Source organism: Cyprinus carpio, chromosome B4 (assembly GCF_018340385.1).
Source record: "Cyprinus carpio isolate SPL01 chromosome B4, ASM1834038v1, whole genome shotgun sequence".
In the NCBI taxonomy this organism is placed as follows: domain Eukaryota; kingdom Metazoa; phylum Chordata; class Actinopteri; order Cypriniformes; family Cyprinidae; genus Cyprinus; species Cyprinus carpio.
The window spans coordinates 33,798,460-33,823,377 of record NC_056600.1 but is presented as its reverse complement, the minus strand read 5'-3'; the positions used below and the strand labels follow the sequence as shown (position 1 = coordinate 33,823,377).

At 36.7% G+C, this 24,918-nt stretch overlaps 1 protein-coding gene and 1 long non-coding RNA gene across 2 annotated transcripts; one reads left to right on the top strand and one right to left on the bottom strand.

The window, feature by feature from the left end:
• Positions 1 to 1,046: 1,046 nt before the first annotated feature.
• Positions 1,047 to 8,789, top strand: LOC122137211. The gene is made up of 4 exons (XR_006154696.1): positions 1,047 to 1,301; positions 5,973 to 6,063; positions 6,152 to 6,339; positions 8,629 to 8,789. It is a non-coding gene; the product is annotated as an uncharacterized LOC122137211 (long non-coding RNA).
• Positions 8,790 to 15,964: 7,175 nt separating this feature from the next.
• On the bottom strand, positions 15,965 to 17,144 carry LOC109045467 (zinc finger BED domain-containing protein 4-like). Its single transcript, XM_042723012.1, has 2 exons — positions 16,804 to 17,144; positions 15,965 to 16,466 (listed from the first exon to the last, which is right to left on the bottom strand). Exons 1-2 carry the CDS (start codon positions 17,142 to 17,144, stop codon positions 15,965 to 15,967), a joined length of 843 nt encoding a protein of 280 aa, XP_042578946.1.
• Positions 17,145 to 24,918: the final 7,774 nt, after the last annotated feature.

Sequence of the window (24,918 nt, the reverse complement as noted above, 5' to 3'; positions counted from 1 at the left end):
TATCATTGGCTGATAGAAATGTTTTAAAAAAATAGTATTTTAGATGGTTATAAGATCAAGACCTATTCTGTCATGCAGCGCTCAATTAAAATAACCTCTGAATCGTTTTTTAAAATATAAAATTGAAAATAATCTTTTATCTCACAACTCTTGTAATTATGACTTTTGGTGAATTGTGCTTCTGAAACGAAAGGCTACATCCTCAAATTCAAATGATCAGTTCCGGCTCGTTTTCTTTCTGTTTATTTTCGTGAATTTAAATGTGTGCAGCCTTTATCGGAGCCTTCCGTTTGAGAGACTTCCATAGACAAGCTTTGTTGAACTGAAAAAGACTCTGAATGAGGAGTCGATTCCCCTTGATGGAATCGATTCAAACCATTGGAATCGACTCTCGATTCCCAACACCTCGGAATCGAGGAATCGATTCTTTATGGAATCGATTCCCAGCCCTACTGATTACTGATAACGATAAATCAGCGTCTTTTCCGTAGTGTCTACTGCAGGATGGATATAAAAGTATAAAATAGCCTACGTTTTGGTTTGACAACATCATTAATATGTGAACTATCACAATTAAAGCACAAAGACATAAAAACATTACACCCCAAGACCGTTCACAAGTGTGAGAAAAGAAAAGAAACAGTTTCCGGAAGAGAAGTTCATCAAGCGAGTTGGAGTGTTGACTTTGTCGAGTAATCCAGTTTAGTGGTGAGTATAATGTCTAATGTCCTCATATATATTTAGTTATTATTTTAGAGAGATGTAAAAAGACTTCATGGATATCTTATTCAGCCTGCTGAGATGAGAGGAAAATTAGAGGAAACGCCGCTTCCCTACTGATCTGTAGTGCATGTGGGTCAGTGCGTGAGATGCTTACTATAGCACAGAACTCAAGTCTGATAGAAAGACAAAACAACTGGTTTAATGCTGTTTTTACTACACTTTTACTATAGTAAAACAAATTATAATTATATTATAAAATCTAATAAAACAACATCTCAATCCAATTAGTGACATAACCAAGATGCATTTAATTATGCTCAGCAATTTAGTTATAAGCAGATCTGTAAAAATTAATCATGTCATTGTCCAGCTCAGTTAAATTCTCATTCCAATGGCATCACCACATCATTTATAATAATTGAATGAACAAAATTGCACTGAATATACTGTTTATTTGTTTCTAGGAGAGGGTCAACCCATTGAAAAGTGTTCAGCGTACAGTGTAGCCCTCTTTGCAACAGAGGAAGCATTAGGAGAGAGAAGAAGAGAGACAGTGAAAAGGCACTCGACAGATGTTGGTGAGGCTTTATTTCTGGAAATGCATTAAAGGTCACTCACATTCTAGTTTGCCACAAATGTAAACCTGATTTTAGATAGTATTTAAATAAGATTAATAACTCCAGCTACTTGTAGGCCTACAGTCCTGTATGTTTCACACTAAACTGTGATGCAGCTTGAATCATAATCACACGATGTTCATTTCCCATACAGAAGTCACATAGATCAAAATATATTTAAAATAAATACATTTTTATATATTGAAATATCTTAAATTTAAATAGAAGAAAATATATTTTTGTAATATATTTTAAAATATATTTTACATATATTTTATAAAACATATTTAAATATTTGATTTTGGCCGCTTTTTAATATTTTCCACATATATTAAACATATGTAAATATATTTTTATTGTAAATATTTACATATATTTATTTCCCATATATGTAAATACATTTAGATATCAGACTATGTAAATATATTCATTTGGAATATATGTCTATATATTAATTTCTAATATTTGTTAACATATTAAATTTCAGTACATGTAAATATATTACATTTATATATATGTAAATATATTTTATATTGTAAATATTTACATATATTTATTTCCCATATATGTAAATACATTAAGATATCAGACTATGTAAATATATTAATTTGCAACATATGTCTATGTATTAATTTCTAATATTTGTTAACATATTACATTTGAGTACATGTAAATATATATATATATATATATATATATATATATATATATATATATATATATATATATATATATATATATATATATATATATGAATTTTAAACATTCAAATACTGAACATAAAGTGGAGACTGAAAAGATGTACAAATCCCCAGACAATGCAACTTAAAAACTGTGACAGTATAAATTCACTTGCAAAAATGAGCAGTATATTCAGATGACATAACACCTACTATAGAAAAATAAGAATTTTATTGACATTGACATAAGAACAGAATGCACATAAACTGCAGTTAAAACATAAATCAAACCAGCAACTTTACTGAAATTGCTATTATGAATACTAAAGGATGATGCTAAAACCTGAAAGGTAATTCTTGAAGAGAAGGTTTTTTTTTTTAATTAATTAAATAAAGTCTGTGTTAAAAAAATAAATAAAATACAATTTTAGAGTTGTCTAATAGAGAGGGTGAAAGAAGAACATCCAAACCCTGCCCCTGATTTCTTCAAGATTTTATGGATTTATATAATGGTGTTTTTTCGTAAAGTAAAGGCAGTGGCAAAATTAACATGACAATACTTTGATTTTTTTTTTTTTCTTGCAAATGCAAATTGTATCAAAATTGGTGTTTTTGGAGTGTGTGTGTGTGTGTGGTTTAATTTGTAGAACAAAACATCAAAGTAGTGTCATGTTAATTTTGCCACTGTCTTTACTTTACGAAAAAACACCATTATATAAATCCATAAAAATTCTTGAAGGAACCAGGGGCAGGGTTTGGATGTTCTTCCTTCACCCTCTCTATTAGACAACTCTAAACTCTAACAGTCGTAGTTTTTGTTATTTTTGGACCAAAATGTATTTTCGATGCTTCAACAAATTCTAACGGACCCTCTGATGTCACATGGACTACTTTGAAGATGTTTTTATTACCTTTCTGGACGTGGACAGTATACCGTACATACATTTTCAATGGAGGGACAGAAAGCTCTCAGACTAAATCTTAAATATCTTAAACTGTGTTCCGAAGATGAACGGAGGTCTTACGGGTTTGGAACGACATGAGGGTGAGTCATTAATGACAACATTTTTGGCTGAACTAACCCTTTAAAATGAAAATAAAAAGGAAATTGATATAATATTTCATTTCATTGTATTGTAGGCTGTATATATACACATTTCCCTGAACGAAGTACATTTCTGCGGCTATTGTTATGTTTAAATGAAAACGAATGGAGGCAGTGATATTTGATATCATAGCCTATTTCGTCTTATTGTAAATATACAGTGAGGAAAATTGCAGTAGCCAAGGCGAGCTGACTGATGTTAAGTACGCTGTTGTTTGCAGAATTACCGGACTTGCGTCGTTTCATCCGCGGGAGATCACACTCCCGAGTCGAACTCGCAAGGTCTGAACTACCGAGGATGCAAGTCCAAAATTTGCGTACTCTGTATTGAGAAACACACGCAGGCTTACGTCACCAGACTATTTGCCTAATCTTCACGGTACTTTAGACCGCGGTGGAAACTCTGAAAGCAACAGGTCTGTGGGGGAAAATAGTTCCTGCCAAAAAAAAGTTCCTGGTACAATTGTTCCAGGTAATTTTGGTGGAAACGCGGCAATAGATATGACTTTATGGATATACAGCAAATGTGGGGGGAAATTATGATTCACACTGGTGCACTTCTGAATAGATGTATTATAGCAAACCAAGTTTAATGAATCTCACACCTAACAAACAGCATTATGGTCATTTCACACTGCCACCAATTTTGTTTTGTTTGGTCAGTGCGTTCACCTTGTTGGAGTATGGCAAGTGTGAAAAGTTCATTTGCAAAAACTGATAAATGCACATTTTTTTTTTTAAAAAGTGTGCATTATTCTCCACGTATAGCGCGATCTGAACCCTAAATATGTTTGGTCAAAAAATCCGTTATTGTCCACTATCAAGGCATAATATAATTCAATATAATTCAAATATTAACAATGGTGTTTATAAATGTAATGTGAAGCTTTTACATTCACAATGCTCATTTTGATCTTGGTGGTGAAGTGTGCAGAAAATTCTGCTGGACTGAAATTTAGTCTTTGGTGAACAGTTTTCAAGAGTTCAAATAAGATTTTAAGTTTAAAGCACTTTTCAGTCGTGTGTGAGGTTTCCACAAGCAACAAAGTCTACTTGAACAAACACTTTACTACATTTAAAGTTTAGAAAATCGTACTTATAATTCCCACCTTCACCATCGATCTGGCACGTCAGATGACCATTACAGACTGTTTCACTTTGAAGTGAGGCACAGTCACAGTACTTGGTTCTGTCTTACCAGTATTAATTTTCATTTCAAAGCACTTTTTTTATTATCATCTGTGTCTCATTTTGAATTATGTTGTACCTCTCTGGTTGTAGTGTCCTCAGTGCAGTGTTAAACAGGATGGCCTTGTAAGACATACAGGACTCAAAAAATATTTGATATTCAAGGTTAAGAGTAACGTTACGCTGTAAGTTATTTAAATATAAATAGTTTCATCTAGGTATTTAACAACATTACTTACATTAAAGAAAGACGACTTTCCTTATTGATTCTGTCTTCCCTCAGGTAAAATGCACGTTTTCTTGCATGGCTGGATGTTGGAATCACGTTGTTTGCATTCTCCCAAACTGATTAACGTTAGCTGAAGTCGAAACGCGGACGTTAAAAAAACCTAACTCGGTTAGCGCGAGTCCAGCTCGCTGTGAAGCGGGAGCGAGCAGCCGCAGAGGATTCCGCTTAGTCTTAAAGCCTCCCTCGAACTAATATGCTCACAAATCAAACACCTGTCAAAAAAGAAAAATAGATTCTCAGCTTAGAGTTTGGTATTCGTATGGTCTAGGTGGTCATACGGCATATGCCTTAAATACGGGACAAACTGCGTTCAATACAGCTTTCATAATGCTTCTTTAAAGCGTTAAATACAGGATGATACCATATTATACAGAACGGTTAAATTAATTAGCTTTTTTTAATTCATCCATTAACAAATTCCCAGCAAAACATTTACAAAGCTATAAAAAAAAAACTAATCTACACATAATATGTGATTAAAATCCCAAACTTTCATAAATAAGAGCTCAAATCTATAGCTAGCTTACCTCTTATAGTTAGCCTGTTAGCTCACGGTTGTGATGCTAACGGACTTATTCCCATGACACTGAACCATTTCTGTAAAGTAAATATTCAACAGAAGCGTGTCAATTACATGTAAGAAAGTGTCAGGAAAAGTTGTATGTATTAATTTTAGGGACTAAACTTACCTGAAAGCAGTAAAAACAACAGTGAGAGACGGAGAGATTTGCTACTTGTCAGCTGAGTTGCCGCCCCGTTTCCATGGTAACTCCCTCCACAGTTTAAATGCGCGTCGAATGTTGATAGTAGGCCTAAATAGAATAAGAATATAGGATCTATATAATATAATATAATATAATATAATAATAGCTTTAAAAATGGTAAACATAGTGTAGAAACAAAATGCATTGCTGCACTGCAAAAACACATTGATTAAAAGTTATTTGATGCATGAATATAATGTAACACACACACGCAACATATGTATTTTTAAAATATATTTTAAAAATATATTTCAATATATTTAACAGTGCTTCACATATATGTGAATATATTACCTTTCCGTATGGGTTGTTAGCCAGAGGGGAACTGATCCCTAAACTAAACATACTTTCTCCCAAAAAAAATTTTTTATATACTTTTTTTTCATTCTGTCACCTGATGGTGTTTGTGTTCCTTGCCACTGTCGACTTTTGGCTTACTTATTTGTGAACACATAACATTCAGCAATATTATTGATCTGACTCCACTGACACTATTGGATGAGGACTGAACTGAGCTAGTTGATGACACCACTGTTTTGCTAGATGAGACAACACTGATTTCAACTGAACAATGACACTTTTTTTGTGTGTGATTGCTATTTTCAGGAAAATGCACTGGTAACAACTAAAAAAAGAAGACCAAAAATATAATTCAACAGAAGATGATGGCTGTGGTGAAACAAGCACTCAAATAATGGTGAGCAGTTATCTACTTTATTTATTTGATATTTTATTAACTACTATCTTTATAGTTTAGAATACATATAACTGCTGTTGTATTTCAGGAACTAAGAGCTGTGGGAGTGCTGGAGAAATCAAGTGTACCAAGTCCTCTGTCTCCTCAGCCATGTAAGAGATCTTCAGAAATGAAGAGATTGAGGAGTTAAATGAAATCAAAAAGTTAAAAGAAGATTTATAATATTAGTGCCAATTCAGTATGAAAACAGAGAGAGAGAGCTGAGGGAGTGGAAAGGTAATGAAATCTAGTTTTATCAGCAATCAATCTCAAGACCTAACATCAGCTCTCAACAGGGTTTTTTTTTTTTTGTGGACTCTCTGATTGACTGGAAGGTGTGCATTAAAAACAGTGAGTGTATAGATAATTACAATCAGTTCAATCATGATTCTAAGTTAATGTGCGGCTTTTACTGTAGCACACATGTACAGTCAGAACGCTAGATCTAATGATCTGTAACCAAACAAACTAATGAAAATGAACTTAGTTCTACACTTCCAGTCAAATTGTACTCCACAAACATTAAAGGGTTAGTTCACCCAAAAATTTTAATTCTGTCATTAATTACTCACCCTCATGTCGTTCCAAACTCATTATACCTTTGTTCATCTTCAAAACACAAATGAAGATATTTTTGATGAAATCAAAGAACTTTCTGACCCCTCCATAGGAAGCAACGCAACATTTAAGTTCCAGAACAGTAGGAAAGACATTGTGAAAGTAATCATGTGACTCCAGTGGATCATCCTCAGTTTTGTCTTCTGTTGCATGAACACAACACTCATGCGTTGTGATGCGCTCGTGAATGCACAATACAGATCAATATTTTTGTAAATAAGTGGTAATTTTTTTTTTTTTTTAAGACACAAACACTCATGTCTCTTCATAAAATTGAGTTAAAACAACTGGAGTTACATTAATTACTTTAACGATGTCTTTCCTACCATTCTGGAACTTGAATGTGTAAGTTGCATTGCTGTGTGCAGGGTCAGAAAGCTCTCTGATTTCTTTAAAAATATCTTTGTTTGTGTTCCAATGGGAATGAAGGTCTTATGGGTGTGAAACCACACAAGAGTGACTAATTAATGACAGAATTTTCATTTTTGGTTAAGCTTATCTTTTTAAGGGCAGCTTTAACTTAACATTTTAACCTAGCTTTAACAGGTGTGCATTACACAATTTTAATCGACTTCAATGGAGGCAACCAGTTGGGTGTCGGGTGGTTCTTTTCCTCCACCTCATGCATTAGGGGACATAATGGCGTGTGTCATTAATCAAACTATGAACAAGCCTTTAACATGTAAAACAGAAACATGAAAGGAGTATTCTTAAAGCAACTCATGTAAACACCTTAATCATAATATTGTCTTATTTAGAATAAGGTAAATAATTAGATTACTGATGTCTATGTAAACGTAGTCATTCTTAATGCTGACCAATATGCCATAAGAAATAAACTGGGAGAAGTATGAATACTTTTCACAAACACTTGGTGTATAAAAGGCTCTGACGTTTCTGGGTGCATGCCGCTTTAAGACTCTTCTTCGGTGGTTACGGGGAGGAAGTGTGTAGCTAGTGTGTTGGTTATAGTGAGTTCGGGAAAGTGTTCAAGTTCAGCAGCATAGTTCAGCCTACGTACCTGTGTTGTGTAGTTTCCTTAATCTGTTCTGAACGATCCAGCTTCCAATATTTATGTGTTGAGTTCATGACTAAAAGTAAGTGGTCACGTCGTTGTGTTTGTGTTTCTATACTGTAGAATTACAATGCATTAACATGCCCAGCGGGATGAGTGAGATGTATAGCTATAGAACAATGTTTATGCTGTAAAATACTGTAGGAAATACTAATTTAACTGATGTGAGCTTCCTGATGTTTAAATTACGTAGTAACGTTTATAACATTGAATTAAGAAGAGTTAATATCGTGCTCAGGAGACCACTTGCAGACACTGTTGTGCAGTAGCCTTTCTGGCCAGAGGATGTCGCCATTTCTCCTTTTGTAAACCCCTTTTTTAATATAGTTTTAGATAAACTGGTCAGTGATATAGGAGGTGAAGCTATTATGTGAAGGAAGTAATATCGTCATTATGTAATTGAAAATTATGTTTAAAGGGACATAGCAATGTTTATTGATATATTTATGTCTGATGATCCTGATTTGTATTATTTGTGTGGATTTATTATTTACGTTGCATAGTAATCAGTACCTAATTGTGATTTATTTGTTTCTTATCAGACTATAATGACAATGCTGGATATTGGAATGTTCTGATGAATACTGCTGGATCTCAATACAGTTAATTGAAGAAATTACATCTCCTCGTCTTCATTCCTGTGTCCTGATCGATACACCATCCTGTTTACTGGCTAAAACCCTTGATGAACTAGCCCTGCTAGAATACCTCACTAACACTTGGTGACATCACAATTCAAGATTTATTTTATATACATACTAAATATACCTGTACTGGAAAGTGTAAATGAAACTTGAGTATTTCTGATAGTTTTTGTTTGTTTGTTTTTCCAGACTATATCCAAAATAGTGTTTCCACATCTGAGATAAAGGCAGTCATAAGACCCCAGCGGAACGATGAGGATAAGCTCTTCAAAAAATGAAACCTGCCTGAATACTGAGGGAAGAAATGTGCATGATTTGTAAATAAACACTGAGTACAATTAGTGTTACTCTCAGCCTGTTATTTTAAGTTTAAAGAAAAGTAAAATAATTTATTGTTGCATTGCTGTTTGAGGCATTCACTGTTGTTTTGTACCTTAATTCATTATATTGCAGATGTGTGCAAATAAAACTTGTTATTCTGAATATTCTGGTTGCATTTCAGTGTTACTGTACAGCATTTTATTAGTATTGCATTTCGGTTGTATTGAATTGTACTTCAGATGTATTATATATGGCAGTACTACTGCAGATTTTTTGCAGTATAATCGTAGTACTACTTCAGCTGTATTGCAGTAATACTGCGGTTCTGTTGCAGTTGTTTGTTAGTAATACTACAGCTCTACTGCAGTTGTATTTCAATAGTACTTTAGATGTATTGCAGTAAAACGGCAATAATGCAGTTTTTTTCGTGTCCAAAAACTGAATTTTTCTACAAGTAATAAAAACTCCAGTATTACTTTTTAAAAACTGCAGTGATTTTTTTTGTAAGGGACGGATAGCACACGGCCCTCAAAATAAACTAACAAAAACCAATAACAAGTGGACAACAAGCAAAGAGAGAAAAAGTACAGAAAAAAAGAAAAAGCTTCACTCACACCACTCTCCACCACGCTCATGCCGCTCCACACACTGGAAGAGAGAGAGAGAGAGAGACTGTATGAATTACCTCAGTTTTTGCCTTGTTTCTATTTTTAACAGTTGATCTGTGGCTTTAATTGATTCAAATAACAATGATGTTACAAACTCCTTGCAACGAAAGATAGTGTATCTCTTTGGTGGTTCAGCTGTTTCATTGATAAAATTGTGGGTCAGCTCTGATAAGTTTCTTTGTGTGTGATCTGTGTTAGGGTGTGTGAACTACAAATGATAACCTACCAGCAATGTAAAGATGATTTTATTAATATATTAGCTCAACTGACCCTTCACAAAACCCTGCCCTCCTTAGTTACTGTTGCCATGTCCGACAAACAATGCTGCTCTCACACTACACATCGTGTTCTCACGCTGTGAAAAATACATCACGGAGCAAAGATGAAACTGACAACACAGCGACAGACAAGACAGAGCAGGTTACTTCTTATATGAAACAAAAGGTGCATCCCAAATCGCGTACTTGTGCACTATTCTATAACATTTTTTAGTACAAATAGTGCAAATAGTGTGTTTACTGAAAATTCCAAAAAGAAAAAATGCGCTTTAAATAGAATAATTATTAATTACAAAATAACATCATATAATTCATACGCTATTTGGTTGAGTACATATTGCATAAGTACATAGTTTATAGTGCGTCATTTGGGACACAGCTAAGGTCTCAGCTTTAAAATGTCATTTTCTTAGGAAATTCAAACAATAAATTATGTTTTGTGACTCTTTAATGTGTTGTGACAGATCACTGTTTTGCCTTACTAGATCAATCAAAATGTTAACTGATCGTCTTTTCTTCTTTAAAGCATGTAATAAACATACATGAAATTCAGAACATATTTTATTTCAACCGCGGAAAGATATCAGGACACAGTTTTTTTTAAGTTTAAGTCCACCAACATTAATCTACTCTTCTGTCTGATTTGTTTGTCGGACAAAATGTCAGATTCGGCGTTATGATTGGTCAGATCGCCTGTCAATCAAGCTGTTTGCCAAGGGTCAGTGGACCTATTTCCGGGTTTCAAAGCAGCGGAAGTCGCCATAGTTGGGTTAACTTCGAGAGCAGTGAATGGGAGAGTACCACAAATATATTTTTTGCATTCCTATTTGCTCAAATAGCAAAAGAAAAACTCCACAACAGTGTTTTCACAACTTTCAATCAAAAAAAATAAAAAATTCAGAGACTGATAACAGTCAGAAGAGAGAACAATGTCAAATTTACCATCCCTCCCATTTTTAGAATCAGCTAAAAACACATCTCTTCCATTTTTTTTGACCCTCCAACTCTAGCACTTTCTATTTTAATTCTAAAAAAAGCATGCAATGACTGGCAACTTTAACATTTGAAAGGATACTTTGGCAAAGTAATTGCTTTCCTTATTCAAACTGATTTTTTTCATGAATATATGGTTGAACTGAAGAAAGAAAGCTATATCATACACTTAAAAAATTATGAGCTATATCATTGCTTATCGACACTAGGGGTATGACAATACACAGCTCATAAGATGAGACAAAATATAGATACTTGGTTCACTAGAGCAAGAAAATATTTTAATACTATTTTTTAAGAAATTTTCGATGACAAAATGTTTTTAATTAAAAAAGTAAAACAGTGCAGTTGTATTTTGAAATATTTTAACAAATATAGGACTAATGATTATTTTGGTAATCAGGTAATCTACTGATTATTTTGACAATTGAAAAATCTGATATTTTTTAGTAACACAAATAGATCTAAGTGAAAACCAGGCTTTATGACTATTTTATATAAACTAACAATGAGGCACTAATAATTGGCACTAATAATTGGCTCAAATAAAATATCAAAATCAAGTAATTGCATGGTTTTATTGAACAACCCTGTTAAAATACATAATGTAATATGCCTATGCATAACATGAACATAATCAACTCAAGTACATTATTTATTATAACTAGTGCTGGGCAATGATTAAAATTATTAATCACGAGTAATCACATGATTGTCTGTGATTAATCACAATTAATCACTATGCACAAAATTCAATAATGCATTCAAAAGTAGTGTATTGAGCACTTTTGTCATTTAAAAGTACTGCTATATGAACAAAAGTGCAATAGCATTTGGTTTGCAAACACTTCAAACAAATAAGGTGTTTTTTTTTACAGCAGTATTCCTTTTACCTAGTAGCAGTTAAAATAGTTCTTGTAATTCTCAACTCATAACATTAATGTAATCAAATTAAATATAAAACAAGCTATCTGCCACTGCCAGGGCATTAACAATTTTATAGAAAATATTTTATAGTTTGTTATAGAGAAACAAGTTATGCTCAGAGTCCAAAGCCAAACATTATAACATTTGTAGCGGGAGAGTGATCACACGCATGACAGTTATGCAATAGAGACCCCTGAGGGGTGGTTTATTGAACATTGGATGACTATACTGTGTAGTGCAGTGCTGGCGTGCTCTGGTGCAGGAGTCCTGGTCGTGCAGCAAAAGTGTCCGTGTGTGCAGCGTGACATGCTGAGCCTAAGACACCAGAATCTGAAAGAGAGCCAGAACACAGCATTAGTTCAGTTCTGAGGTCGAAGCTCAACTTCCTCTTCTTTTCCTCTGCTTAAAAGCTGTTCTACTAATGGGGATCAGGTGTCTGTGATCACCATGCACTCCCCGCGACGCTAATCCCTCGTTAGCTGGCTCGCCACACATTATAACAGGCACCTTCTGAGTAGAGTCTTGGATCGCAGGACCATCGAGAGTGTGGCGTGGGACAACACTTGTTGGGCGAGTGCGGGTGTGTTCGGAATGCAGGAGAATAAGGGTGTACTCACACTAGGCAATCTTAACTGTGCCTGAGCAACTTTGACCCCCATGCATGATTGCATGAACATTTCTGAGCAGCAAGAGTGATAGATCTGGAAAGCAATACATTGTGAGAGAGGGCCGTGTGTTACCGTGTCCCAAACGACTCAAAATAATAAATCACAAAGTTATCAAAATGGTGCACTCCGTTAATGCACGATAAAATAATTGTCGGCGATAACAAGTTAACTTGCCCAGCCCTAATTATAACAAATACCTGCAGAGGGTGCCAACGGTCTGATGATGTTTCAATTTATAGCATGATTAAATGATGTTTAAATCCATTACATTTTTTTTATTTGGCCACATACAAACTCAGCAACTTTTATTTTTCAATCATGATGAACAATAAATGGCATATTTAGAAATAAGTTGATGTGTTCTCCTGTGTTGGCAAAGGTTTATAAATGACTTGCGTTACAAATCTAGTGGGATAATGCACACTGTTTTTCCAGATGAACGTTAAGCAATTCAAATTCACAGCATATACAGAGGAAGAGTTTAGCCCCTTTCACACATACAGTACTGGTAAATTACCAGTAAGTTACCATTAAGAGATTGTGTGTAAACAGGACCTTTTCAAAAATCCCAGTAAATTTGTTCTGGCAATCATATCGTTGTTATGAAGATGACATGATTACTCGGAGCTATTTACAAAGCTCTGCTGCTTTTTTTATGTAAATATGCGCTAGATGGACATTTTTGACCATTGCGCTTTGCAGCTTTTTAAACATGTCCCGCTTCTCAATTAATCAGGACTGCGACTCTGCAATTGGATACGCGTATCTCGTGTTTATAATGCTGCCTTCACGTGCTATTTCCCACTTATGAAGTCGTGATTATGAGCTTGTCGTATTCAAGTGCTTTAATGTTGGAAAGAATAAAATGTAGCATCCCATTGGTTGACAATCATATAAACATTCACCATGCTATAACGCATGTTCAGGATTCTCTGGAATTAGTTGTCCAAAATACATGCTTATTTCACTGCTTATAAAACATACAATATGCTTTAAATGATCGTTCATATGTAGCCTATAAATACACTACTTTAGCGACAAGACAAAGTGATGTAGTTGTTGTGAGAACAGCACTGACCCCTCCACCGTGTCCCCTCCACCATGTTTAAATTTATGACCTGCCCAACTCGGAAACTCTGGTATCAAAATTATTTCCGAATTTCCCAGTAGTAAAGTCCTCCGAATTGTCCCAGTAGTTCTTATTTCCATGCCCCTGGGAGTATGGTCCCACATATGGGATTTAGAACGTTCAGTGACGTCACATAACTGTCAAATTCAAACTGTGTTTTCGCGCGTTGGCTGTCACTGAGCCAGAGAGAGACGTGAACTGCTTTTGTCATATTATCACAACTATGCAGTGTTATTAACTACATAATGCATATTTTAGATTTCAGACATTTAAATACACATAAGTACTAGTAAAACAATACATTTAAAGTTTGAAAAATACACAGAGGAAGTGTGTCTGAACCCCGAACTTTATCAGGGAGGCTATTCCAGAGTTTGGGAGCCAAATGCGAAAAAGCTCGACCTCCTTTATTGGACTTTGCTATCCTAGGTACTACCAAAAGTCCTGAGTTTTGTGACCTTAGGGAGCGTGATGGATTGTAGCATGGTAGAAGACTAGTTAGGTACGCAGGAGCTAAACCATTAAGGGCCTTATAAGTAAGTAATAATATTTTGTAACTGATACGGAACTTAATAGGTAGCCAGTGCAGAGACTGTAAAATTGTGGTAATATGATCTGATTGTCTTGACCTGGTAAGTTCTCTAGCCACTGCATTTTGGACTACCTGTAGCTTGTTTATTGAAGATGCAGGACAACCACCTAGCAGTGCATTACAATAGTCCAGTCTAGAGGTCATGAATGCATGAACTAGCTTATCTGCATCAGAAACAGGTAACATGTTTCGTAGCTTGGCAATGTTTCTAAGATGAAAGAATGCTGTTTTTGTAACATGGGAAATATGATTTTCAAAAGACAAGTTGCTGTCTAATATAACACCCAGATTTTTGACAGTAGAAGAAGTAACAGTACATCCGTCTAATTGCAAATTGTAATCTACAAAATTCTGTGTAATGTTTTTTGGTCCAATAAGTAATATCTCTGTCTTATCTGAATTTAATAGGAGAAAATTATTGGTCATCCAATCTTTTACATTTTTAACACACTCTGTCAGCTTAGATAATTTAGGAGTGTCATCTGGTCTCGTTGAGATATATAGTTGAGTATCATCAGCATAACAGTGGAAACTAATCCCGTATTTTCTAATGATATTACCAAGGGGCAACATGTATATTGAAAATAGCAGAGGACCTAAGTATGTTGTTTGTTGTAATCAGTGTTTTAGTGGTGATAAATGAGATGACTCCCCATTTAAATAAACAAAGTGGTAGCGATCGGACAGGTAGGATCTAAACCATCTTAAAGCCTCCCCTTGGATACCTGTATAGTTTTGTAATCTATCTATGAGTACGTCGTGATCTATGGTGTCGAACGCAGCACTAAGATCAAGTAAAACTAGCAATGAGATGCAGCCTTGGTCTGACGCAAGAAGCAAGTCATGTGTAATTTTAAAAAGTGCAGTTTCTGTGCTATGATGGGGCCTGAAACCCGACTGAAATTCTTCATAGAGATCATTTTTTTTGCAGGTAGGAGCACAATTGAGCAGACACAACTTTTTCTAAAATTTTAGACATAAATGGAAGATTTGAAATGGGTCTGTAATTTACCAGTTCACTAGGATCTAGTTGTGGTTTCTTAATAAGAGGCTTAATAACCGCCTGCTTGAATGCTTTTGGGACGTGACCTAAAGATAACGACGAGTTAATAATATTGAGAAGCGGTTCTTCTGCTACAGGTAACAACTCTTTCAGTAATTTAGTGGGTACAGGATCTAATAAACATGTTGTTGGTTTAGATGCAGTGATAAGTTTATTTAGCTCTTCCTGTCCTATAGTTGTAAAGCACTGCAGTTTATCTTTGGGTGCGATGGATAAAACTAAAGTATTACACGCTGTAGAATCTACATTTGTTATTGTATTTCTGACAATCATTGTTTATTCAATAGGGATGGCCCGATACCATTTTTTTCCAAACCGATACGAGTACGAGTATTTACATTTGTGTACTTGCCGATACCGAGTACCGATACCGATATTTCTACCGCGAAAGTAATTACAGGCTACCAGAAAAGAAGACAGAAGACTATTTTAGAACACAGGTTAGAAGACTGTTTTTATTTTCTCTGCTTGTTTTAACAAGTCTAAAATAAATAATGAGTAAAATAATAAATGTAGGCAATTTCAAATAAAAAATAAATTATATATATTTCTTTGTAAACAAAAAGCCTCAATACAGGCACTTCACAACTGACAAAATATAAATAAAACGTATTGTACAGTCAACACTGTCAACTCAACAATATATCAATGAAATGTTTGACAACGTCTCCAGCTTTCAATTTAACTCAATTTCAATGTAACTGTTGTGTAGTCTCAATGAAACACTTACATATTTCAATTAAACAAAACATCAATGTAACTATTGCAAGTCTCAATTAAACTACTGCATATTTCAATTAAACAACAATTAAACTATGTGGCACAGTGACAGCTCCCTTGTTTCAATTAAACAAACATTTCAGTCAGCAATGTGATCTGAACTAGCTTAGGTACTTTTTGGGAGAATGAGAGGCAGGTTCTTTTTGATGAACAAAATCATCTCTGCATGATCAGCTGTGATTCTGTTTCTGTCGTCATTCACAATATGTGACACTGAGCTGAACAGCCTTTCACTGTCAACACTACTGCATGGTGCTGAGAGGTATCTGGATGCCATTTTGGCCAGAGTAGGGAACCGCACTTTGTTAACTGCCCAGTATTGTAGTGGTTTGTTTTCTCTAGGAATTGTGGTCTCCCCTAGGTATGTCTCTAATTGTGCAGTAGAACCTACTTGAGCTCTGTTTAGAGAGACTGGTGCTTGCTCATCTGCTATTTCATCAAATATACTGTCCAGGCTGCTGCTTGCATGGTCCCTGCGTGGTTTTCTGACAGGAGGTTCGTGCAGGTCATGATTCTCCTCTTCTCTAGACGACCTCAACAGCTCACGAATCAGCATCTCCTTGGCATTTGCAGCAGTGTTGGTGTTAGAGAAAAAAAGATTTTTATACCTATAACAGAGGGAGAAAAAAATGAGGCATCTGACAATAGGTATTTATTAAAATAACATAGCCTAATCAAATAATTTATTAATGAAAATGAAATACTAAAATGTACTTTTCAGCAAGACATTGGCAACTTTTAACTCGCTATCTAGCACACACACGCACACAGACACAGATACACACACAGACACACACACACACAGACAGACAGACACACATACACACACACAAACGCACATAGATACAGACCCACACGCACACACAGACACTCACACGCACACAGACAGACACACACTCACACACAGAAACAAACACGCACACACACACACACACACACACCTACCTGGGGTCGAGTAGAGTAGCGATGCTGTAGAGGGGTTGTTCTTCCACATCAGAAAATCGCCTCCTGACAGCTGCAGCTAAAGTCCCTTTCATAGTTTTGATGCCATGGTCATCGTCGGTCTCTCTAGACAGAAATCGCTGCAATACAGTGACAGCAGGAATCACATCTGCTGCCATAGCTTCAGAAGAGCTAACTTTTCGTGTTAACTCCTCAAACGGACCCAGAAAAGTTACAACCTTCTCGAGCAGTGCCCACTGGTGAGCCGTGAGATTATCAGGGAGTTCATGTTCGGACACAAAAACTCCTAGTGCCCGTTTCTGCTCAATCAGGGACTGGATCATGTAAAATGTACTGTTCCAGCGGGTCTGTACGTCCTGCTGTAGTCGTTTTGCAGGCTGACCGATCTCTAACTGAATGTCTTCGAGGCAGGAATAGGCTAGAGGAGAATGTTTAAAATGGCCAACGATTTTGCGTCCGATAGCCAATGCATCAGCAACATTTCTCTATGACAAAAGTCCTTCGTGGACCACCAGCTGGAGAGTGTGAGTGGCACAAGGTAGGCTGGGGAGTCCAGCATCATTCATGCCCTTAATCATATTTTTAGCGTTGTCTCGTAGCACAACGTGGACAGAGGTTTTCGGAATGCACCAGGTCTGAAGCATCCCATCGAACGCGTCTGCTATGGCTTTGCTGGTGTGCGAACCCCGAAACGGCTTTGCTTGTAAGGTGGCTTGGCGAAGAGTAAAGTTGTCATCAATCCACTGTACAGTTAAACTGAGCAGAGACATTGGGCAGACACTGCTTGACCAAATATCTGTTGTAAAACTGACGGTCGAAACGTCACGCAACAGGCCACTGACGTGCTTTTTCACATCATGAAACACTTTCGGTAGCATAGCGGTTGTAATGTGATGGCGACTCGGAATTTCGTATCGCGGCTCCAGTATGCCAAGAAGATGTCGAATCGGTATATTTTCAACAGCCGACAATGGCTGATCATCAAGTGCAATAAAGTATGCAATTCCCTCTGTTATTTTTAGTGCCCGTGGATTATCTCTAGACATCTTCTCGCGCTTCTGTAAAACCTGTGTTTATGTTGGCTGCTGAGTTGCTTGTTTAGCTTGACTAAACTGTGTGTATTCAGCACTATGATGCGTCTTCAGATGTTTAATTAGATTGCTGGTGTTAAACAATGTACTTTCTTTTCCTCCTCTCGACACCTTAGCTGAACATAACTTACAGTCTGCCTTGCTGCTGTCATCATCCCTTATCTTGAAATGAGCCCAAACCGCCGACATTTTACGTTCATATGGCGTTCACATAGACAAAACGGCGGCTCGCGGCGCCCAGTTTCGTTTCACAAAACGCACGTGGTATCGGTGCGTGGTATCGGCTCATTTTTATGAGTACGAGTACGAGTATATGAGGACAGTATCGACCCGATACCCGATGCCAGTATCGGTATCGGGCCATCCCTATTATTCAATAACAATCCATTCAAATTTAATTTGCAGATGTGCTTTATTCATATCAGATACACATAGAGTAAGTAACTATTAAGTTCTCTCTATTCATCACCCAGTTCATCCGCCACTTATTACTTGTATTTCGGGAGAAATTGATGAATTCACGTGCTGTAAATGCGACTGACAGGACTCTCTGAACTGCAGCGCAAACAAACATGGCGACGCCCATCTCACATTACAGATCACAAACAAGATCATTTAGAAAGGTTTTTAAACTACAAAACACACTCATTTACACATATTTATGAATTGGAATATCAGAATGTCAGATTGGATCCCTCATGCGTAATTCATTTGCAGTCTGGATGCGGAGGGGTGAACGTACTCTGACTGCAGCTGGGAGCGACTGCTGCGCGAGGACTGGGCAGCCAGTGAGTGGTTTGGGACATGGGACCGCTGCTCGTTGAGAAGAGTAAGAACGATATGTGCTTTCACGTCAGAGTCACCAAAAGTCTCAGATAACACCAGAAAAAGTCGCTAGATTTGTCGCTAGTCGCTTTTCTGAAAATATGTCACTAGAAGGGTCTGAAAACTCTAAAAATAGTGACAAAGTCGCTGAGTTGGCAACACTGGTATTACTAGGCACCTCTCTCCAAGTCTCTAGCCAACGTGCCGCATTGGCTAGCTTTTCAATACTTCGTCGTGCAGTTAAGAGGAAAATGCATGTCTTTTTAACATCTAACAACTTTTAAAAGTTGCAAAATATTTTTTTTTAAAAAAGTACATTTGTTGCTATGTGCTTTGGGAAAATAAGTTGCTAGGGTCCCAAAGCAGACACCAGCGTGAGGCTGCCTTCGCCCACAACACAGGCCAACACATCTTTCTTTTCCTCCGTTTTTCTTATGCTTCTCTCAGTTTCTCACCTCAAGCCCCAGAGGTTGATATTAAGCATGAGGCTGCCTCACCTGACAATCGCGGCCCCTGCTCCTCTCCCTCTCAGCTCTCTACTTCACTTAAAATCACAATATTCTCTTTTTATAGCAACAACACTGCCCGTTACACCCAGTATCGCTCCTTCCCAAATGGACGAGGCTTTTAAACTTGTCGCGTTCGCCGTTGTACTATTCTGTGAAACGACGATGAGTAATTGTCCTCTAAAGCCGTCGGGAATCACCGGTGAGAAGTCGTCATTTGCCAGTACTCTTGTGATGTATGAGTTGATGAATAAATAATTTCTTTATGTACAAACTTAAAACAATCTTAAACTATTGGCTGTATTTCGCATCAAACTGTAGCGTATGAGGCCTGAACCAGACAAATTAAAGATTCGATCGTGAGCATGGTTGAAACAAGAGAAGCCAAATTCCTCGGAAAGGCAACAGGATGCTGTAAATCAACTCCTAGCACCACAGGCTGATAACCAACCAACTCTTTCAGAGAACAGCTTTCAACATTAACACCATTAGAACAATTATTGACAATTTCAATTCAAAGAAGAGATTGTCTAATTTGGGGCAAGTAATTGAAGAGATGGACAGTCTGACCCTCACATGTAAAGCCGTGAGAGTAAACAAGATCGTTGGATTGACTTCCCCCCCACCTAGCAGAACCAGCCTGAAATTCCTAAGGAGACCTGTTAACCCCTCTGGTCTTCACAGGACATATCCTTACTCCCCAGAATGGCACAGAGAGTGCCTTCCAATGCATATATGCACCAAAATGAACTCAAAAAAGACTTCTAAATGGATATCAGTCCATTGCTTAACTCCATATCATTTATGTAACCCACACATTTGACATTAATGTTTCTAATCACTTATTGTGTATGTCTTTTTAAATAACTCTTGAATAGCTTAAGGGATCATATTCATGTTTAGTATGTGTGTGTTCGAATCTTCTTGCTTGAAACGTTTCTGACCATCAGTTATTTGTCAAATGTATCATATTCTTGTTATAGGAATCATGTCCAAATTATACCCTGCAAGAGCGGGGAAAATTCGGACCACGTGATTGATAAGATAAAATATGATTTATGAATGGGTGGGACAAACAATGCAATACCCCGAGAAAAGACAATATCTAATTGGTCAAGACAACATTTGAGGTGTGGCCAAAATGCCAGTTTAAATACTCAAGACACCATCAAATTTTGCTTTTAGCTTTTAGCTTTCGTTTAGCTTTTGCTATCAGTCACGCCGGCTTTTAGCCTGCTTTTTAGCTGCTGCTTTTAGTCATGCTTTGTCATCACTTTTAGCATTCTTCGAGCGCCGTTGCACGCCTGCTACTTAGCCTCGATGAGAAGAAACACCACCTAGTCTCGTCAAACTTTACTTCTATTCTTTTACTTTAGTTTCTTTTCTTTTCCGTTTGAGAGTTTCGTGTTCTGAGTTAAGTTTTGTAACGCCGTGTCTCTGAGTCTGACCTCACGTGCCCGTCTGAAACTTCACCCAGCCCACAACTCCGCATCTTCAGCCTACGCCCAACCACGGGCTTCCCAAGACGTCACTTCAACGACTACTGAACTTCCAGCCAATCAGCAACCTCGGGAAACCCCCTTTTCAGCGACAACAAAGGGAACCCCGTTACACAGGCATCACAAGTAACGTACCCCCAGACTCTGATCTGTACTGGTGTTATCTAATATAATTTTAACCTAATTGATGAACTCAATGCAAGGATTAATTAAGTGATTGATGGTTGTTCATGTCTGTGAAGTTTAGGTTGTTGCTGTAAACTTGGGATTTCACATTTTCATTCTCTTAAACTCATTCTTCCCTAACTTTCTATCTTCCTGCAACTTGTGTGAATATGTGAGTGCGTGTGCTTATGTGTTAGATTCGTTTATATGTCTTAGATTTATCTAATAAAGGCTCATTCATATTGAAAAGAGAAAGTTTCTTGTGTTTTGTGCTCACAAGTTAATGTCTTAAACTGCCGATCTTGTTACTGTGCTAATTAATAGTGTTTTCATAATACTTTGGATATTAATATCCAGCTCAGATTTGATGTTATACGGCTCGTTCAGTGAATCGCTGGCCGTTTCAGTGATCAGCTGTGAAACAGTGATTCTGTTCAAATTCCCTTTAAAATCTGAAATGATTCCCTTTGAGCTAAATTGACCTGTTTTACTTACAAAACACAAGACAACTTTAAGCACATAGTGTATAATTAATATCTGTATGTATTCTTAAGTCTATAAGGTAACAATAATATAATAAGATAACCTTGTTTGAAATGGGTTTGGCTAAAATAAATTTTGGTTTTGTCTATACTTCTAGGTACTTGTACTATATTGACTGGGTTAAATAGAATTGCATTACTAAAAAGAGACAAAGATACCATTTTCACTGACTAAAACTAGACTAAATGTCATCAGTTTTCGTCGACTAAAACTAGACTAAAGTGTCATCAGTTTTCGTTGACTAATACTAGACTAGACTAAAAGGGGTATGAACGTGACTAAAACTAATAAAAACTAAAATGACAGCTTCAGACAAAGACTAGACTAAAACTAAAATTAAAACAGGCTGCCAAAAACAACACTACCCCATTCTATGGTCAACGAGGCTTACCCGTTTGATGCTGTGTGGTCCCGTCAGACGTCGGCAAGAGCCTCCTGGCCAGACAACCTTTACCTTTCCATTCTAAAGCCAGCGAGGCTTACCTGTTCGATGCTGTGTGCTCCCGTTGGATGTCGGCGAGAGCCTCTTGCCCAGACAACTTTACTTTTTCCATTCTACGGTCATCGAGGCTTACCCATCCGATGCTGTGAGTATCGAGCCCCCATCGGATGTCACCATGAGCCTCACAGCCACACAAACTTACCTTTACCATTCTACGGACTGCAAGACTTACCCATCTAATGCAGTGAATATTTAGTTTCCGTCGGATGCCGGCGAGAGCCTCCTGGCCACACAAATTTACCTTCCCATCTTACATCCGGAGAGGCTTACCCGTTTGATTCCGTGAGTATTGAGCTCCCGTCAGACGTTGGCGATAGTCTCCCGGCTAGAAAACCTTACCTTTTCCATGTCTATGGTCAGTGAGGCTTACCCATTCAATGCTGTGTACTCCATCGGATGTCGGCAAAGCCTCCTGGCCAGACAACCTTTCCCTTTCCATTCTACAGTTGGCGAGGCTTACCTGTTCGATGCTGTATGCTCCCGTCGGACGTCGGCTAGAATCTTCCGGCCACACAACTTTACCTTTCTGTTAGACGGTTGGCGAGACTTAGCCGTCCAACGCCATGAGTCTCGACCTTCCACCGAACGCTGTCAAAGCCCTCTCGATTATCCTCATGTCTTTTCCCCCCGCCTGGCGAGGCTTACCCGTTCGATGTTCTGAGTATGATACCCTTTGTGAGGTTTGGTTAGCAGTGACTGAAATGCAGCTTTACACACAACTGTCAGTCTGCATGGAGAGGATCTTAAGACTCCAGTAGCTTCAAACATCTGTCTGCTGCTCAGCAGTGGCCTTTTTACAGCTGCCATTACAATACAGTTCATTTGCTTGACAGAAACTTTCCTTAATAAATCTTTATCTGACCAAGATCTTCTGTGTTCTAAGTCACTCACAAATCTGACAATTCAATAATCTCTATTTGCTTTTCACAAAATATTGTTTGTTTTGATGCCTTTTGCAAGACATTGCCTTTTTTCATACTTTTCATATTCAGAAAGATCTTTCTTCCTCACCATATTTCATGAGAACTGTAACTTGCTTAATAATTTGGAACAACCTCTTCAAGTAGGGTTTCCATTTACCTAAGAAGACCTGGCAAACTATTGAACAAATCTGTCTGAGATTGAGATTGATACAGTTAACCCTCTGGAGTCTAAGGGTATTTTTGGGGCCTGGAGAAGTTTTGTCATGCCCTGACATTTGTGCTTTTTTCAGTTTCTTATAAATATCTAAATGGCTAAAGTCTAATCTCACTGTAATCAGCACAAACTAGGCTATAATAATATGTGAGCAGCATGTATGTACATGATTGTGTTTTTTGAGAAAAAAAATGTTATGCGTGGTTAGTGAAAAACTAAAAATGTTAAATCACTTGAAAAAGGCAATAAAACACATAAAGAAAATTGGTTCCCAGAAATTTTGAGAACTGGAGCTTGTAGCCTAGAATTTTTTTTTTCTAAATGATGTGAAAATCATCTTGTTTACTCACTTACAGAAAACAATATATTGATTTAAATTTTCTAAGACACTTTTTGTTGGGTAAAAGTCATATGCGAGTAGGCGTCAACTATCATGAATTCACACCTGAGAAGACAAAGGCCTGCATAATGAGCTGCATAATGAGCCATTCAGTCAGCTGTGTCACTGAGAGCGATGAGTTACAAGAAAGAATGTGAGGACAAAATAAATGTATATAATTTTATGTTTGTAGTTTATTTAGAATATATTTAGTTATCCCACAACATAATTTAATATTCACTTGTGAGTGCAGTTAAACAGTTTATTAGGAAAAAATCAAAGCTGACTTTCAAACTGAATTTTTTGCATCATTACTCCAGTCACACAATCCTTCAGAAATCCTTTTTAACAATCTTATTTTCTACAAAAAAACATTTATTGTTATTATTATCATCATTATTATTATTATTATTATTATTATTATTATTATTATTATTAATGTTGAAAAGAGCTGAGAATATTTTTTTTTAGGTTTTTTAGGGGGGATAAATTGAAAGACAACAGCAATGATTGTTACATTTGTTACAGTTACATTTATTGTTACATTTATATTATTTACATCAAGCTTTTGAATGGTATAGTAGTGTATATTGTTATTGAAACTTCATAATATTTCACTTGATTATACATTTAGTCAGGAATTATAGTTTGGAAAAAGTCTTTGGAAAAAGTCTAACCAGTAAAATGTTTACACGTTATGTGAAAACTAGTACAAGTATATAAATAAATAAAAAAGAGACTTACTCATGTTTATGAACTCTGCTGAATAAAGTGCTTCATTCTTTTTTCTGAGGAAATCCAAATCTCAAATCCTCAACCACATCACATCTTTTTGGGGTGAATTATGTCTTATTCCTCTCATCGCGAAGCAAACAGTAAAATAATAAAAACTTGAAGAACAGTCTGGCTGCGTTGTCTTCTGTTGTGTGGGCGTATTCAAAAGCCGCGCGCTTCAGTGAAACATTTGAATCTCAAAAGCGCGCTCGGCGCGGGGGCGTGGTCGCATTAGAAGATAATGAAGGCAGCCGCCGTGAAAAACGGACATCGCGTTGTTTTCATATGGATTACTTTATCACAGAATATTTGTTTTCAGCAGCACTTGTTTAGTTTAAAAGTAGACATGTCAGGCTTTCTATAGATATCTCTCTCATGTCTCTGTGTTGAGTATTCACTGAGTTACAGTTCATTTTATTGACGCATTTGTATCTGAAGATCAGCGCAGACAAAGGCTGCAGACAGCACTCCTTGTTTGTTATCTTTATTTTATAAGTGCACAAAGTTTTGTTGTTATTATGTCTGTATACAAAAAAAAAGTAGACCCTTTACAGATTCGATTGATGTATTGCACTTATCTGTACGACTCAAAACTGAAAGTGTAATTTAAGTTCTTTTCGGGGTTATCAGGAGAAAATACCCCAAAACGCGTATACGCGTTAATCGACTCCAGAGG

Bases quoted from the DNA above. Each gene is read 5' to 3' on its own strand.
- LOC109045467 (XM_042723012.1), bottom strand. From the start codon at position 17,144: ATGATCCAGTCCCTGATTGAGCAGAAACGGGCACTAGGAGTTTTTGTG. The intron at 16,467-16,803 runs GTAGGTGTGTGT...CCTCTGTTATAG, and splicing joins GCTACTCTACTCGACCCCAG to GTATAAAAATCTTTTTTTCT.